The sequence below is a fragment of the Strix aluco genome, chromosome 10 (genome assembly GCF_031877795.1).
Source record: "Strix aluco isolate bStrAlu1 chromosome 10, bStrAlu1.hap1, whole genome shotgun sequence".
NCBI classification, from domain to species: Eukaryota; Metazoa; Chordata; class Aves; order Strigiformes; family Strigidae; genus Strix; species Strix aluco.
In genome coordinates this window covers 21,152,494-21,169,615 of record NC_133940.1, presented here as the reverse complement: position 1 = coordinate 21,169,615, position 17,122 = coordinate 21,152,494, and the positions used below count along the sequence as shown (strand labels likewise).

The 17,122-nt window shown below is 55.9% G+C and overlaps 1 protein-coding gene across 1 annotated transcript; it reads right to left on the bottom strand.

Moving 5' to 3' along the window:
- Positions 1 to 8,077: 8,077 nt before the first annotated feature.
- ZIC3 (Zic family member 3) lies at positions 8,078 to 11,495 on the bottom strand. The gene is made up of 3 exons (XM_074835015.1): positions 10,451 to 11,495; positions 9,644 to 9,807; positions 8,078 to 9,135 (listed from the first exon to the last, which is right to left on the bottom strand). Exons 1-3 carry the CDS (start codon positions 11,493 to 11,495, stop codon positions 8,953 to 8,955), a joined length of 1,392 nt encoding a protein of 463 aa, XP_074691116.1. The 3' UTR covers positions 8,078 to 8,952.
- Between the last annotated feature and the right edge of the window lie 5,627 nt (positions 11,496 to 17,122).

Here is a 17,122-nt window from a genome sequence, read left to right as displayed (position 1 = left end):
AGGAGCAAGAATCGAAATGGGGAAATACCAGCCTTGGGGCCCTGTCCCTTTTACAGTCTCTGGTACTGGTATAGTGCTTAGTAGGAGAGAGTACCAAGCCAAGGGGGGCAGCATTCATGCATGCACTAGCCCCCAGCTTGGGGCCTTCTACTCTATCACAGCAATAAAAAACTGCCCATTCAAGTCCTTTGTCTTAAAGATTTCCATCCTGGCTGCAGCAAGTGCAGATTTATTGGTGGGAGCAACTGCAGGAGGAATAGTAAACAGCACGCGCGTGCGTGCCTATGTGCCAGCACACGGGCAGAAACTCACGAGCGCAGCAGAAACTCACGACAGTCAAGATTAAATGTGTGACTAATATAAAATGGGTTTCCCAGTGCATTAAAATAAATAAATCATTTGGCATCTTCTTTCACGACATACGCGGCACAGTCGGAGCATTGCGGGGATGCAAGGATGGGGGAGAACCGCAGCCAAGAGAGACGGCTGACTACGCCGGATCCAAGGAATCGGACACCTGCCTTATTACGAACAGTGATGCACAGCGTGGCCTCTGCTTTCTCACAGGCCTCCACTCACGCAAGCTAAATTGCACAACCTGTACCCGCCGCTGCCTGCTACCGTCCTATTTAAAGGCGCAGCCTCACAGCCACCGCGAGAGTCCGGACAAGGGGCAGACCCCAGGCTTCCCACCCACCCCAAACTTCCTACCGCAGCCTCCCAACCCTTGACAGAGGCACACAGAACGCTTCAACACTTGTTGACACTTCAAAATAACACGTTAATAATGATAAAATCAGCAGCCACATCTTTTGTTGACTTCTGTAGGAATTTTGCTGGAGAAAGGATGGCAGGACACAACTCCAAGCACGCTGAGTGACATCTTATATTTTCCAAACCGTCCTTAGATTTTTCATAACATCTAGCAAGCAAGTTGCTGACAGAAGCAGGATGGTTGCCTGTTTGTTGGGCAAGAATACTCTGCGATTCAGTAGAATACCAAATTTGGTAGAACGTCTTTCACTTTGGTAGAAGATATTACAAACAACTGTGCATTTTAACACGTTTTCGCATTACGCATCATTCATTCTGGGGAAGGGGGTAGTGATCATTTTCTGCAGACAGCTAGCAATGCCTCCAAGAATGAAAATGTTCATCGAAAGATAATGAAAACCAGACATTTAGTAACATTTTCATTTTGCATGTTTAAATATTTATAACTATGTTCATAAAACCACATGTTTGCTCTCCTAATGCTCTAGTGATTGTGTTTATGAAATGCAGTATTTCTCCGATGCCCCTTCCTTGCGTCAGCTTCTCTGCCGGGTGCGATTTACTCGCGCTGCGGCACTGATGACTAGCTTTTGTGCAAAAGACTGTCCGAGATTAAGAACAGAAAATTACTGAAAAGAAGAAAACATATTTTCAGGACATTAATGTTTCACTGATGCATATGTGATTTTAAACTTTGTAGGGGGCATTTATGCTGGCTTAATTCTTTCACTGCAATTTATTGTCAATCTGGAAGGAAACTATTTCCTAACCTACAGCAAAACAATGAAATCTAGAAATATAAGTGTGATAAAACTAAGATGCTGATATAAACCATTGCGCTCTCAAGAACATTTTTTTTTCCCTAGCTTGGATGAAAATTAGAAGACAAAGAATTTTACTTTAATACTGCGGTTGCTCAAGTTTGTGTTATAAATTTCTAAAAAGCTGATCAAGTGGCCACAGCCTGAAATTGGGACTATTACACTTAGCAGACCCAGATGGGAGCCCACTGTATTTTTCTCTGTCCTCTGATGACAGACATCATGATATAGCTTACATGGGCTGTTGAGGTGTATTAAATGTACAGAGAAACCATGGCTGCAAGGCAAGGCTTGCAGAGCTCAGCGCACGGCTAGGGACTCAGTGCAGGACCCAGTAAGTCTTTTACCAAATCATAGTTCTTAAAATGCCCCATGTCAGTTTGTAATTTCAAAAAGAAAGTAATGGGTACACAGGTCTTTTTTTTTTTTTTTTCCCCCTTTTTTTTTTAAAAAACATCTCCATCCTGAGATTTTTGAAAGGGTCAGGGAACTCCTCTGAAATCAAGTCCTCAGCAACATAAAGTGAGCACCAACAGAGCGTTTTTATTTTAATCTCAGCCCAGCATCCTCCTGAAGGTACAGGGAGTATCTTCAAGGTGAAGTTTCAACTCCTTTGGTCCTTTGCCTGCCTTCTCCTTCCACATCAGCAAAGAACGAAAAGGAAACAGAAAAAAAGCAGCAGATTGCAACGTCACATTGCTATCTCATTTTAAAAAGAAAATGAGTGATGCAAAGCCATTAATCAGTCCACTTACTGCATTATTTTAAAATACTTCTGCAGGCCAAGATTAAAAAATATATATTTTACTGCTGCAGTGTTGCCAATTCTTGCAATATTATCAATAGCCTCATTTTTTAAAACGTAAGTCAAGCTCCACAATCAGGCAGTTACATGAAAACTCGAGCTCCACTTTAAAACACAGGTATATGCCCCTTTGGCCTCACAGCTGTCACCAAAAAAGAAAGGCAAAATAAAATATGGCCAGTGAGGCTCACAGGACTTAAAAAAATAAGGAGAAAAAGAAAAAAAAAAATATCCACTTTCTTTTTCTTTCTGGAATCTTGTCAAATTAAGCAATTCCATTTCAGGGGTGCCTGGAACATGATTTTTAAGTATTTATGATTGACGGTTTCAGCAAGTTCCTGCAGCATCTTCTTTCTAGTAAAAATAAATATTATGGGAAAAATGAGTATTCTGGGGAACATTTGCCTGCTGCCTTCAGCACCAGTGAGCACTCAGAGCACAATCCTTGCAACTCTGCATGCATCAGAGGAACTTTAGTCACATAATCTGCTGCACAGAAATATTTCTCTTAATTAAAGATAATATTTGAGTCCAAACTCTGATTTTTTCTATAGTTAAGACTGAGTTTCTCTCATCAATCTCAACACAAGTTTTACTTTTTTCTTGAGGTTATCAATAATTACTGAGAAGTTCAAGTTCATGGATTTAATAGGATGCTAAATGCAAACAAAAGAAATGTTTATTTTCAGTAAGAACACAGTGAAGTGGTGGACATCCTAAATTCAACTGCATTCTACTAACACAGGTAAAAAACCAAACACAAAGCAAATGAAAATAAGGAAAAAAGCAAACAAAAAGAACATCTCCTTGCCCAAGACAGTAAAAGAATTATGCTATGTAAACTACAGAAAGCAGCAAAAATACTTCTTTAAAAAAAAAAAAAAAAAACAAACAACAAAACCACAAGATTTTGCACTGGAATAATGTCTTAGTGAAACTGGGAGGAATTTAAAGAAGAGAAATAAGTAGGCAATTTTATCTAAAGCAAATACTATACGCTGATTCACTGCCTCTCGAACGTTTCTGGCTGTAGCTATATTTTCCAAAGTGGTTATTCTCTGTGACATACAAATGCAGCAAGCCCACGGCTAGCAGAAACCAAAATCCTGACGTTTTCTACCCTGCTGTGACCCTGCCAGTTAAAGGCCACATCCCAGCCTGTGAATAAAGCACAACACTCATTTCTGCTCCGAAACCCCACTCCGCTCCGTCTGAAACACGGGGAGCAGTGACAGCCCCGCACCTGCCCGGGCAGAGCCCTCCACACAGGCTCCAGAGCAAAACATTTTTTCCCCCCCATACCAAACCCTGTCAACGTTCCACTTTTTTCTTGCCCACAGACCAGTTTCTGCCCAAACACCAGAGACGAAGACACCAGGTAAGGCACAGCCCCCTCAAAAGCTTCGGGACCTCTGCCCAGCCCCTTGCTTTGCCACACCAAGTGCCCAAAAAACCCCGCCTAAGAGCCATTTTGATTCTGCAGGACTACCACAGGCCCAAACACAGATTATACGACACACTGAAAAAGGACAAAACCATGGGAATAGCCCTGTTCTGCACGTATCCTTTATGCTCCTCAGCCATTAAGCCCCTCCAGCTTCCCCAACCTCTTTCCAGCCTGCAGGACCGCCGGTGACTTTTCCCCTCTCTGAGTTTCCCGACTGTCCCAGGTCAGGCTGCTTTGCCCAGCACACACAGGACGAATCCCCAGCGAGCAGGCTGGGTCTCCCTCAAAAGGAACTCCACGTATCACCCATTCAACCATTTCAAAGTCGAGCTTTGGCAATTTCAAAGCTGCCACTATTGAACAAGTTGCCAAAACAAAATCATTCAGCTAAACTCTTTTTTTTTTTTCCTCCAGCCCTTTTTATTAAAGATTCTTTTCACACAAACATTTGAAATGGAGAAACATTACCAAAGCATCAGATAAAAGAAAACCTACGCAACACACAACCTTCTTTACTAAGAATAAAAATTAGCATCTTAATATTAAAATACATCTGTGCCTCCTTAGACAACTGCCTCCCCCGGTTTCTGCAGAGGGTTTTTCCAGGGCTAGTACAGAACAGATGTCTCTAAAGCCATCCTAAACCGTCTCCTATCAAGTCTGCAGGTCAGGTCCTTGCTTTGCCATTCTCACTCACCAGCATAAGATCTTACACAAGCATTTTTACTGCCTGCAGTTATGTTCAGGTGAGCAGGCATTTGCAAGACACAGATTATATTTTTAATCCATGCAAACAGCATAGCAAGGTTAACCAAGTGTCTTAGTTCAGGGGGTGTACAGATTAGTCAGCACAATACAAATTATTTCCTTCTGCACGCTCCACAATAAAATTAGATTTCTGCAAAGAATTTAAGGCTTTCTCTAGAGTTTTACCTCTCCAAAACAAGACTCCATCTCCGCAGAGATATTTGTCACATAGTTTGATCATCCTAACAGCATAAACAACAGGGATGGTTTTATCAGTCATGAAAGTTAGGCTCAGCTAAAAGAGCTGCTGTTGGTGTGTGGTGTTTTTAATCTGGAAATGTTATGTTAAAAAAAAAAAAAAAGGCTAACACACAATACTATACACCCTATCCACTGCTTTGGAGCTTTACACCCAACAGAGTTACTACAGAAACTTAATTCCTGGTGCCGTAGTGCCGAGACACTTGAACACAACCTGACCAAATGCCTTCAGGATTCTGCCTTTGCACTGTGTGCAACCACTAGCTGCTAATGGCACGCACAAAGCTTGAAAAAAAGTAATATTATTTTCATAGGATTACACCAGACACAGAGACAGATATGCAAAAACAATGACACCAAAAGAATCCAAATATTCATGGCTCATAAAGCGTGGTGGAGAAGGAACGGCTCCAGCTCATCGCCTGCCTCTGCTTAGATTCTTTATAGCACAATGAATCAACATTACCCCTTTTAGAAAACCATCCCGAGTTCTGTTTATTTGGGGACAAATCCACCTAATCCCACTCATACAAGCAAGCACACTAACTTCAAGGGAGCTGCCAGTCTGGAAGAGGACAGCAGAATACAGCCCCTTCTCGTGAACAGTCCTGGGACTCTTCTGGGGTGCAACACAAGACCCATTATTAATGACACACGAAAAGCTGAGCTAACATGGCACCTGCTCTGCCAGTGCTGTCCTGCCCCAGCCGGCTCTGTAACGCTTTCACCCGAGCTGTGAGCACAGGGAATGCCCGCAAGTCCCCGCTGCCAGGCCCTGGCATTGAAAATCATGACCTGTCTCACCCCAACTCACAAAACCCACCTAGGAAATCAGCAAAAAAGGATCCTTCCCGCTCTAGGACTCTCTCATCTCCCTGCAATGAGCAAGGGCGAGGAACAGAGCCTTTTTGCTTCTTTTTACAGAAAAACCCTTCTTATTCGTCCATGAGAGCTGCGGACTCGGCAGCAGAGTGAGACAGCTCTTCCCTGGCCTTCACCCCCGGGGTCTCCGGGCCAGCAGCAGCCCGTGGGGCAGAGGCACCACACGCCCAGCAGCACAGCGTGCCATGCTGGGGGGACACGGCCCCCCTGCCCCACCTCTGCACGCATTTCACAGCCAAACGGGTCCCCAGCCCTTTCTGCACCCATCCCAAACTCGTTCCTCCATCTCAACCCATACACACACACACCAGCTGCCCCTCTCCCATCCATGCCCCATTTTTTTGGGGGGAGGGCGCTGCAGAGAGGCCAAAGGGGGCTCCTGACCTCAGTGGGGTGCAGACAACAGTTTGCTCCCCCCTTCCCCATATTGGGTGCGAGTCCTGGCCGGGTGGGGAGGCCCCAGGGTGCGGTCCGGCTAACTACCCAGGGAGAGCCAAATGATCCAGGATGCTGGTTTTAAGTCCTAGCTATAAAAAAGGAAGCAACTGCGGGGGCAGGCAGGGGGACAGGTACGCCAGCCCGGCCCGAGGACCCCGGGGACCAGCCGGAGCTGCTGCGGGGCCGAGAAGGACCCCCCCGCCCCCAGCCCCCCGCGGGGCCGCTCCTCTGGGGGCCCGGGGATGCTCCATCCTCCCAGCCGCGGCTCCCCAAGCCGGACAACCCCGGCCACAGCAGAACCCCCCGCTCCGGCCGGCGTTTTGGGGACCGACAGCAGCAGACACCCCCCCCCCCGCGGCACCCGGTCCCGGGGCGCTCCGCCATCCAGTCCTGTGCACCCCGCGCCTCCCCGGTACCGAGCAAAGCAGTAACCAAACCGAGCCTACCGGCACGTTTCCAAGCCTGGCGCGGTCCGGAGCGACGCAGACACGACCCAGGTGGGTGTCCGAGGAAAACCCGACGGCCCCCGGCGGCTCCGCTCCTCCTCGCCCGCCGCGGTGCGGGGCGGCCCCGCTCGCCCCCCGGGGAAGGGCCCGGCCCGGCAGCGCTCGGCGTCCAGCCCCCGGGCTCGGCTCTGCGCACAGCGAGAGAAAGACTTCACAGCAAACAAGAACCGGAGATCCATGTCTGGCCGGGGCACCCCGAAGGGAACTATTTTAATGGGGCCAGACTGGGCAGGGAGAAGCGGGAAACCTGCCTGCACCGGGCTCGGGGCATTTATTTTTTTAAGATGTGCAGCGCAGAGGCTGCGATCCACCTTTCTCCTGTCTTTTTCTGCCCGCCAAACCTTTTTTTTTTTCCCCCCCTTTTTTTTTTTTTTTGAGGGAGAAAAGGATAGATTTAAGATTTGTTTAAACTTCATTTTTAAAGCATGCAGGGTTTCACGGGTTGCTCGCCCGAGCAGACCCTGCGGCAGGCTGGAGGGGACGGGCCGCCCCGTTCCTTCCGCAGTGCCCCAAGTCAAGTTCAAGATGGGCCCGTCTGGGGTCTCTCCCGGTCAGCGGAGATGCGGAGCCTGCGGTGGGTGTCCCTGCCCCCCCCCCCCAGCTGGGCTCAGCCCGTGGTCAGGTCCCCGCTGTCTGACCGAGGATGCGGCTGTGGAGCCGCACGCCCGAGCTGGCCGCGCTCCGCCGGGGCAGGAGCCCGTCTGCATCCCCGCCGGAGCTCCGGCCGGCCCCCACGGGCGTCTCCCGGCCGCCGAGGGAACGGAGGTTTGACGGGGGGCGGGGGCTGCTTCCACCGTCGCTCTGCCTGCCTGGGGCTCCTGGGTAGCGCCGGAGTTGAAGTTTCTCGGGTGTGATGCCGCTGCTCGGCGCCTTTTCTCTCCTGAGGACGGGGGTGGGTGGGTGTGTTTTCTGCATCCTAGTCAGGAATAAAGGAAAAAAACAAAAACCAAAACCAGGCGATAACAGAGAAAGTCCAGCGCGCTGCGAAGTTGCCCCGGGGCCCCCCCCGGCAGGCAGCCCGGTGCCGGCGGGTCCTGCACGGCTTGCGCGGTCCCCCCGCCCCCCCGCGATGCATGCAAGGGGCGCGGGGCCGCCCCGGCCCGGTACTCACCGTCGGGGCCTCCCCGTCGAGCCGGCCCCGCTGCCCCCGGAGCTGCTCTCCCTCGGCGGCGCCGCGCCCCGGGCTCCGGCCGCTCGGGCGGGTGGCGGAGAGCGAAGCCGTTGGGCGGCGGAGGGCGGGGACAAAGGGACCGGAGAAAAAGCAGCGGCGAGAAGGAGGCTTCAACCGGCATCGCCAGCCCGAAAACAACGGCCCGGCCCCGGCGGCAGTGCCCAACCGGGCCCGCGAAGGCCCCCGCGGCTGCCCCCGGCCCCCGGCGGAGGTCAAAAACGGCTCTTTCCAAAACAATAAACTTTTAATGCTAAAGCAGTTATAACCAAAAGCTGTACAGAGTTGGAATTTTTTTTGTTGTTTGTATTTTTTTTTTGTTAGAAAACAATTTTTTCTCCCCCATAAATATTGTTCAGTTCCCGGCACTTTGTATCAATAATTAAATTACGAACGATAAATATGGCATCATGGATATGTATTTACAAAAAAAGTTATTACAAAAAGGCAACTGTTATACTAAACGTCACAATCTGGGTAGAATAAACACCACATCCTCATCCTGAAAAATACTGACCGACCCCATCATACGAGAATACATTCACAAGTGTAATGCTTGGAGAGAGAGAAGGAGAAAGAGGAGGAGAGCAGAGAAAGAAGCAGCAGGAGAGCTAGAAAGTTCAAGACATAACAGGACTTTGGCACGGTTTAAGACTGTAAGTTTAAACAATCACCACTAAGGCGAAGGAGAATTTTCATCCTCATGTCAACATCCCACCGAAAGAAAGAAAAACAAAACAAATTAAAAATAAAAAAAGTGGGGAATCGGAGGAAAAGGGACTGGGGCAGGGAGGAAAATAAAAAAATATCAAAGAAACGACTGCGACTGCAAAAAATGACAACAAAAAAAAAAATCCAATCCTGAGAAAAGGACATGGCTAGTCCAGCGTCTGGGCTTGCAAAAAATAGTAATAATTATAATATAATAATAAAAGACCCCCCCTCCGGATCCTGGCAGTTAACTAGGTGTAGCCCTATGCGGTCGTCGGTGTGGAAACTCCCTTTCCATGGGAGCCAGCTGCTGTTGGCTTGGTTTGTCCTTTTTTTTTTTTTCGTTGTTCCCAATGCATTTGGTCCAGTCTCTGGCCGGGCAGCAGCTGCCTTCACACATACCACTCATTAAAATTGGGGGGCAGTCCAGGGTTGTGGCCGGGGTTACTCTGAAGGGCAGCCGGCGGCGTTTTAGTGGAGTCCTTACTGCCGGCGGAGCCCACCGCAGGGGGGGTGGAGGACTCGTACCCCGAACTGGCTGCAGGGGAAGAGTCCGACCCCTGGGATTCGTGCACCTAAAACCAAGAGGCAGAGATGGGAGCGAGCTCAGGGTCCCCTCCACCCCGCTGAGCCGGGTTGGGATGCTCCCCCATCCAGGAGGGACACTGGGGTCCCCCAGCTCAGCCCCTGCCCGGCAAGCTGGCGGTTCATGCCTTGCTGGCCACCCTGACCACTGGCGGCAACCGCCTGCCTCGGCTCCTGGCCACTCCTCTGCAGCGTCCCGGCATGGGGGGCTGCAGCCACAGGCCGGGGTGCATTTACACAACCCCCCAGCACCGAGCCACGCTCTGGAAACCGGGCAGCGCTTGCACCGGTGGGAGCACAAAAAGAAACTACGCCATTTCCCCAGGCTGTGCTCCAGCCAGGGCCTAGACACCGGAGACCGCTCGGGCCATGCCGGGAGTGCGGAGCGCTGGGGCAGGCACCAGGCTCTGCCCTGGCCCGGGGAAACGAGCCCTGAGCACGCCAGCGACTGAGCATCCCTGCTCAGGGAAGAAAGGGCTGGGGCGCAGGGGTGATTACCTTCATGTGTTTCCTAAGTGAGCTGGGGTGGGTGTAGGATTTGTCGCACACCTTGCAGATGTAGGGCTTGTCCGAGGTGTGGACGTGCATGTGTTTCTTCCTGTCGCTGCTGTTGGCGAAGCGCCTGTCGCAGCCCTCAAACTCGCACTTGAAGGGCTTCTCACCTGTGAAATTCAGAGAGGGTGAAGGAGGGCCATTCCCCTCTCCATATCCGCCTGCCTCCTTCCAGGTCAACCTCTGCCCCCTCGCCCCACCTCGGGGATGCACAAGCACCACAAAAAATGAAGAAGGGGAAGACGGACAGCAGGATTTGTTACGTGTTGGAGAAATTCAGGTCAGCCTTTATTACTTTTGATTCACCTCCCGCCAGGCCCGCGCTGGGCCCCGGCCCGGACGGCGGCTGGGCGAGCCCGGGGTGGGAGAAGACCCGAGATAAATTCAGCGGCTCCGACAGTTTTACAAGACGTACTCGAAAATACAAGCCAAAATACGTTTGCTTCCTGCCTTCCTCCCCTCTTCCCTCCCCGTGCGGAGGGCTGAAAGGAAGCCGGGGCTGCAAATAAAAATACTTTTACAAATGTATCGCTGATTTAATTGAGGGAGAAGCCAATTAGGCCCAAAAATCAAAGAAAAAAGAGCGGAAGCCACCGAAAACGAGATTTCCTTAGCATTTCTACGGTTCCCTCCGCAGAGGCGCGCAGGGGGCCGCGAGCGGCGGCCGCCGGGCCGTTCCGCGCAGCCCCGCGCAGCTCCGCGGGAGGCGTGTGCGGGGCGGGGTGGGGCGCGGGGGGGAGGCGCGGGCCTTACCTGTGTGAGTCCGCTTGTGAATCTTGAGGTTCTCGGAGCGGGCAAAGATCTTGCCGCAGCCCGGGAAGGGGCAGGGGAAAGGCTTCTCCCCCGTGTGCACCCGAATGTGGTTCACCAGTTTGTATTTTGCCTTGAAGGATTTGCCTTCCCGCGGACACTCGTCCCAGTAGCAGATGTGGTTGTTCTGCTCCGGCCCCCCGACGTGTTCCATGGTGACATGGGTCACCAGTTCGTGCATGGTGCTGAAAGTCCTGTCGCAGCTCTTCTTGGGCCGGCTCAGCTGGCTCTCGTCGAGCCACTTGCAGGACAATTCTTGCTTGATGGGCTGGCGCATGTACCGAAAGAAAGCCCCGGGGCCGTGGTGGTGATGGTGGTGGTGGTGGGCCGCCACGTTCATGCCCATATTCATGTTCATGTGGTTGTAGTTGTGGAACTGGGCGCCGGCGTAAGGGTCCGTGCGGGGGCTGGAGACGGCCCGGTAGGGATCCGGTCGCCCGAAGAGGTCCCCACGCAGCCCCAGGTGCATCTGCCCGTTGTCCACATGCCCGTTGGGGGACGTGTGGCTCGGGCTCTGCTCGTGTAGCCCCGGGAAGAGCAGGTAGCCCGGGGTGTCCGGGATGCCGCCGGGGCCGTGCAAGCCGCCGGGGGAGCCGCCGAAAAGCCCGTGTTGCGCCGTGCCGGAGGCGGCGTCCGCGATGCCGGAGCCGCGGTTGCGGAAGAGAAAGTCGCGGGTGGAGTTGAAGGCGGCGGCCCCGCCGTAGGAGGGCACCTGGCCGGCGTGGTGGTGGTGGTGGTGGTGGTGGCCCAGGGCGCTGGCGTAGCCCGGCGCCTGCGGCGTGAACGCCGAGCTCTGCCCGGCGGCGAGGTCGTGCGGGGCCGCGTTCAGCTTGAAGGCGGCGGCGTGCGAGGAATCCCCGAAGGGGCCCAGCCCCATGCCCCCGCCGGCGGCGGCGTCGCGGCCCGGCATCTCGTGGTGGCGGGGCGTCGCGAAGCCGCCCACCCCCAGCGCCGGGAACTGCGGCCCTCCGTCCAGCAGCATCGTCATGGGCGCGGGGCCGTCGGCGCGGCGGCAGCCTGCCCCCCCACCCCCCCACCCCGCCTCCTCCTCCCACCCACCCACCCGCCCGCCCCCCAAAAAGTACAAAACCACCCCAAAACGCACCCCCTCACCCCCTCCCCCCCGCTGCGGGCAGGCGCGGCCCCCGGCCGCGGGCGGGCAGCGAGGCGAGCACCCCCCGTCCGACTCAAAACCAACACCACCAAAAAAAAAAAAAAAAACCCAAACCCACAAAACAGCCCCAAAAAGCCACCCGCCCCCGCAGAGGCGCCCGCCCCCCGCGCCGGGCCGGGCCGGGCCGGGCCGAGCAGGGCGAGGCGCAGCGCGGCCGCGCTCCCGCTCGGCGCCGTCGGGGCACTGACGGGGCGCCCGCCCGCGCCTCGCACATAAACCAACTCCGGGGCCAGGCCGCGCCGCGCCAATGGGGAGCCGCCGGCCGCCGAGTCACCTGACCCGCCGCCCGCCCTCCCATTGGCGGTGCCCCGCTTGATTGGCACGCGCCCCGCGCCGCCGGGGCCGCTGATTGGGCGCGGGCGCCTCACAGGTAAAATGGGGAGGGGGGGGACGGACACGGACACGGACACGGACACGCACCCAGACACCCACGGCGGGGGGGGGACATGGCGACACGGGCCGAGCCGGGGAGGGCGGCGCGGCTCAGCGCGGCTTGGCGAGGGGCAGGCGGGCACCCCCCCCCCCCCCGCACGGTGCGTGTCCCTGTGTCCCTCTGCGTGATCCCGCTGCCACCCCCCCGCAGCGTGTCCCGCCGTGCCGTGCCCCCCCACGCCGCGCGGGACGGTCGCGGGGGGCGTAAAGCCGCTGCAAAGCCGCCGCGCTGCTTCAAAAATAACCCCCCGTTAAAACTCGAACCGGCGCCTCGGGGGTGGCTTTTTTTTGGCCATTTTAATTCTAATTTTACTTTTATCTTTATGGACTAAACACTCTCTTTCTGGACTATGGCGAAATGGTAGAACCGCCCCGAGGCGAGCGGGGAGAGCCCCGCTCCTGCCCCCCCAAGCCCCGCGGGAGGCGCGGGGCGCAGCTTGCCCGGGCCGGGACTAACTTGGCCGGCCCGAGTTCAGCCGCCTCTCCCCTCCCTCGCTCCCCGGCGAGGGGTCGCACCCCGCTCCCCGCCGGCCGGGCTCCGTCCCCTCCCTCCCCGCCGGCCGCGGAGCACGGCCGAGCAGCGCCCGGCACGGCGGATCCTGCGCCGGATTTTTCCTACACTCGTTTATCTTTTTTTTTTCTCCCCGTCTCTTTCTTTCCTTTTTTTTTTTTTTTTTTTCCCCTTTTCTTTTTAATTTTATTTTGCAAAGGCAACGTTCTGCCTTGGAATAATTATCAGTTGCAGACAGCGCTATAAATCCACTCATTTTCTGTTCTGGAAAGCATTTGCAAAGAACTATGGGGAGCAAGAGTGGAAATAAAAGGCAGAAAGAAAGATGGCTGTAATTGTAATATCCTGAGATTTGCTGAGCCCCCAAGTCTGGCTATTGGGCAGGTCTCAGCCTCGCCGCCGGCTCTCTGCAGGAAACGTAAAATCTGATCAAGTTCAGAGACGCATTGAGAGCCCGCTTCAAGCAGCGCTTTATAACCGCGGCCCTTTCACATCGTTCCCCCCAATCAGCCCCGGGAAAGGCTTCGCATTCTTTATTTTAGGGTTTGCAGGGAGGGGAAAAAAAAAAAAAAAAAAGAAAAAAAAAAAAAGAACAGGGGAAAAAAAAAAAGCCACCGGTATAAAATCTCCCCGAGAGGTGACACCGGTGCCCGTCAAACACTCAAATTTCCCAGGCCACAGCCGCCAAGAACAGTCCCAAAGTTGGAAGGTGAGTCCCTCGCTGCCGTTACTGCACGATCGCAGCAGAACCACGAGAGGCGGGGGGGGACCCGCGCGGGGGGGCCGGGGCCGCCTTCGCTGCGCGCCCGCGCTACGCCCCGCTGCTGTTGCGCGGGAGCGGAGGGGACCCGTATGGATCGTAGCCCGCTCCGCGCCGCGGCCGGGAGCTCGGGCGCGGGGGAACCGAGGCAGGGCCGGGGACCCCCCGGGCACCACCGACCTGCGGCCCCCGGGGCTGCGCTCCCCCCTTTGCTGCTCCGTGGCGGCTCTACCTGCCCGTCTCCGGAGGGCTGCGGCCGGGTAATTAATTACCTCTCGCACGTGTTGGGTTTTCTCAGCAACAACACCCCCCCGGAAAAAAAAAAAAAAAAAAAAAAAAGTAAGAAAGGAGGAGAAAAAAAAAAAAAAAGAGGCATAATTCAATTAGCCCGTCAGCTGAGCGCCGGGGAGGGCAGCTCCTCTGAAGTCGCCGACCTGGGGCGACCGAGGGCGACTGACCCCTGCGAGTCAGGAGGCCTCACGTGTACCATTGTCTGTCCCTAATGGGCCGCGCCGGGCCGAGCCGGGCCGGGCCGGTGGCGGGGAGGCGGCGGGGGAGCGGGGGAACGGGCTCCGCACCCACGCTGCCCGCCCAGGTGCCCACGCCACGCGGGGATGCGGCTGCCCCGGCCGGGCGGCGGGGGGGTAGAGGGGGGGGGCGCTGAGAATCCCTCCGGCCCAGAGAGAAGGAGCGAGCGTGGCTCCACGGCGGGAACCTTAAAAAAAAAAAAAAAAATTAAAATTAATTTGTTTTTTCGTCTGGAAAAATCCCCGCGCGGCGGCAGTGGCGGTACCGGGGGGCTTCGGAAAAAGCATCCCGGTGGGGGGGGGGGGGGTGGGAGGGAGAAGCGATTGTAGCTTTGGACGAGGACTCGCCGTTTCGGGGAGGGGTTGGTGGCTTTGCAGAAAGCGTCGCCCGCAGCCCTGCAGTGCCGCCGTGTACTTGCGGATCGGGCTACATCAATTAACCTATAAATCTTTTTTTTTTTAATACGTTTCCCATTTCTAACTCTGCCAACTTCGTCTGGGTGTGTGCGCCCAGCAATATCCGCACGGGCGTACGGGCACTACTCACACCCGGTCGCTCCTTGGATGGAATTTGTCGGCTCGGGGACCAAAAACTGCGTAAAACGCGTTTATTTTTTTTAAGCACATCGTCGGTGTGGCCTATGAATTTTTCTTCTCCCGTGCTTTAGTAATTAAAAAAAATATATATAATATAGTTTGTACGTATTTTACCATTTCAGTAAAATCCATTTTTATTCAGCGGTATTTCTGTCCGATCCCAATTTATTTTCCAGAGGTGGGGGAACATCGCGTCCCTCTCCTTTTTAAATCTGTCTCAGTTGCAAACGTGCAAACAACAGCAACCGGAAAAGTAATCTCGCAGGCTCCCCTTCTCCCGTCGTGCTCCCAACGCGAGGGGAAGGCGGAGAAAGACCCCCTGCTTTACGTCAAGAACAGATTTTCGTGTAATTCCCCTCCACCACCTTTTTTTTTTTTTCTTTTTCTTTTTTTTTTTTTTTTTTCTTTTTGCCTTTGGGGTGATTTGGGAATTTAACAGCCACAAAAACGTAAAACCCCTGGAAAGCGGTGCGGGTCCCTCCGCGCCCGGAGCCCCGCGGGTGCCCGTCTCCCGTGGGTGCCCCGTACGGCGGCGGACCGGGACATCTCTGCGGGCTCCCCCCGGTGCTGCCTCCCCGCACTGCCCCCGGGACTCCCGTTCCAGCACCCCGGGACGGTGCGGGGAGCCCTGCCAGGGGGAAACACGCAAGATCTGGGCCACGCAGCGCAGAAGGGAAAAATGATCCCCAGTGGGCTGCCCACTAGTTACGGCGGGTTTCCCAGCGGGGCAGGGGCAGGTGAAGTTTCGGGAGCGGAGGGTCGGCGGCTCCGCGGGTTTCCCTCGTCCCTTCCACCGAGGGTGCAAGGAAAAGGCAAAACAAACCCGGGGAAACAGCATCAAAAATCCCCCGCGCCGACCTGCGAGCCGGCCGGCGAGGGGAATATTTCATACGCCCTAAATAGCTTTTAAACCGCGCTGTATCGCGGGTAAATGAATATCCCTAACAAGCGTAAAGACAAGTAGTTTTTCTCCTGCCATAAACATATTGCATCTCCAGTGTAATTAAATGCAAACCAGGAGCGAACGAGACATTTCCATTGTAGCTGTCACTCAGCGGAGGGGGAGCACATGTACATTTGAACTTCAGAGATACGGGCTGGAGTAAACAGGTCTGAACTTCGGCAAGGGGAGGGGGCGAGGAATATCAAAGGCCAGGCGGAGGCGAGCAGAAAGACCTGAGTGGCGAGGAAATGTAGGTGCCAGCGGGCTCCATCCTGCTGCCCGGGGAGCTGGGCGGGCACCGGCGTCCTCGCCCACGGACCAGGGTTTGTCGCGTGTTTGGTGGTGGTGGGGGAGAAGTTTCCCCCCCCCCCCCAATAAAAATCACCGTTCAGCTGCTTGGGAAACACGCGTCGGGCGAGTGGAAAAACCACGGGGACTAGTTAAAGGTGCTGCAGAATAAATTAGTCCGGTCGCCGCAAACGGAGTCGAGGCAAATCCCGGGGCATGGGACGGGTGGGGGGTGTGTGTGTGTCGCATCCCTGCGGAGTCGCCCCCTGCGCTCTGGGGTGCCCATGCACCCGGGTGACCAGCCTCTGGGAGGGGAAAAAGCCCCCTGCCGAGCCGTTCGTACGGGGCACGGTGCAGACCGGGGACGGGCGGAGGAGGACGCCGGGCCCTCGACACCCCGGCCCGGCCGAGAGCATCCTCGCCCTCCGGCCGCCCCCTTGAAATCCCCCCGCGCCTCCGAGGAGCAGAGGGGGTGGGGGGAAGTGGCGAATATCTCAATCAGCGAGGAGGTGACCTGTGACCCGGAGGGTGGCTCTATTGTCCCTCTCTTGCGGGGGACACAGACTTTAGTCAGCCTTTCTGCGTGACTGAGCCCTGAGGGGCAACCGCAAGCCCCGGGCTCCGGGGAGGCATCCCGGCCTCGGGAGCCGCCAGCCCGGCATCAGCTGCCGGGGCAGAGCCGCCCTTTCCCCGGCGTGCCGGGGCCGGGGTACCCGGCCCCTCCTGCCCGGGCCTTTCCGCGGGGGCCGGGCAGAGCCTCCCCACCCGACGGCGAGCCAAGGTGGGCCGGAAGGCCCCGCCGGGTTGCTCTGAGGGGTCGGCGGGGATAACGGGAGGGGAAGGGCCGGAGCGGCATTGTGCACGGATCCCCGGAGGAGCCCCCGCCTCGCTTCTTCAGCCCCCACCCCTCCTCGTCCCCCCGAAACCTGCCGACCCTGACAAGCAGGGCTGAGAGCGGGGCTGAGAGCGGGGCTGTGGGGGCCGCCTCCGCCTCTGCCACCTCGGCGGCGGCTACCGGCGGGGCCCGGAGCGGGGCTGGGCACGAGGCGGCGCTGCGGAGCGGCCCGGCCGGCCCCGACGGCTGCTGAGGCCCCGGGGGGCTCCGGGCACCCCCAGAGCGGCCCCGCTCTGCTGCCCGGACACGGTGGGGTCCCCCGCACCCTGCCCCGCAGTTCCGGGCGCACCGCGGAGGACGGGGCAGCCGAGGGACGTGGGGTTCCGTCCCCAAATCAACGCCGGTCCAGACCGGGCCCGGGCTCCCGCCTCTGCTCGCCCGCCTCTCCCCGCCGAGCCGCCCCCCGGGGCTTCGCAGCAGGTGTAAACCCCGATAACAGATCCGTTCCCCGGGGGGAAATTGCCCCGTCTGAATCGGCACCCCCAGGG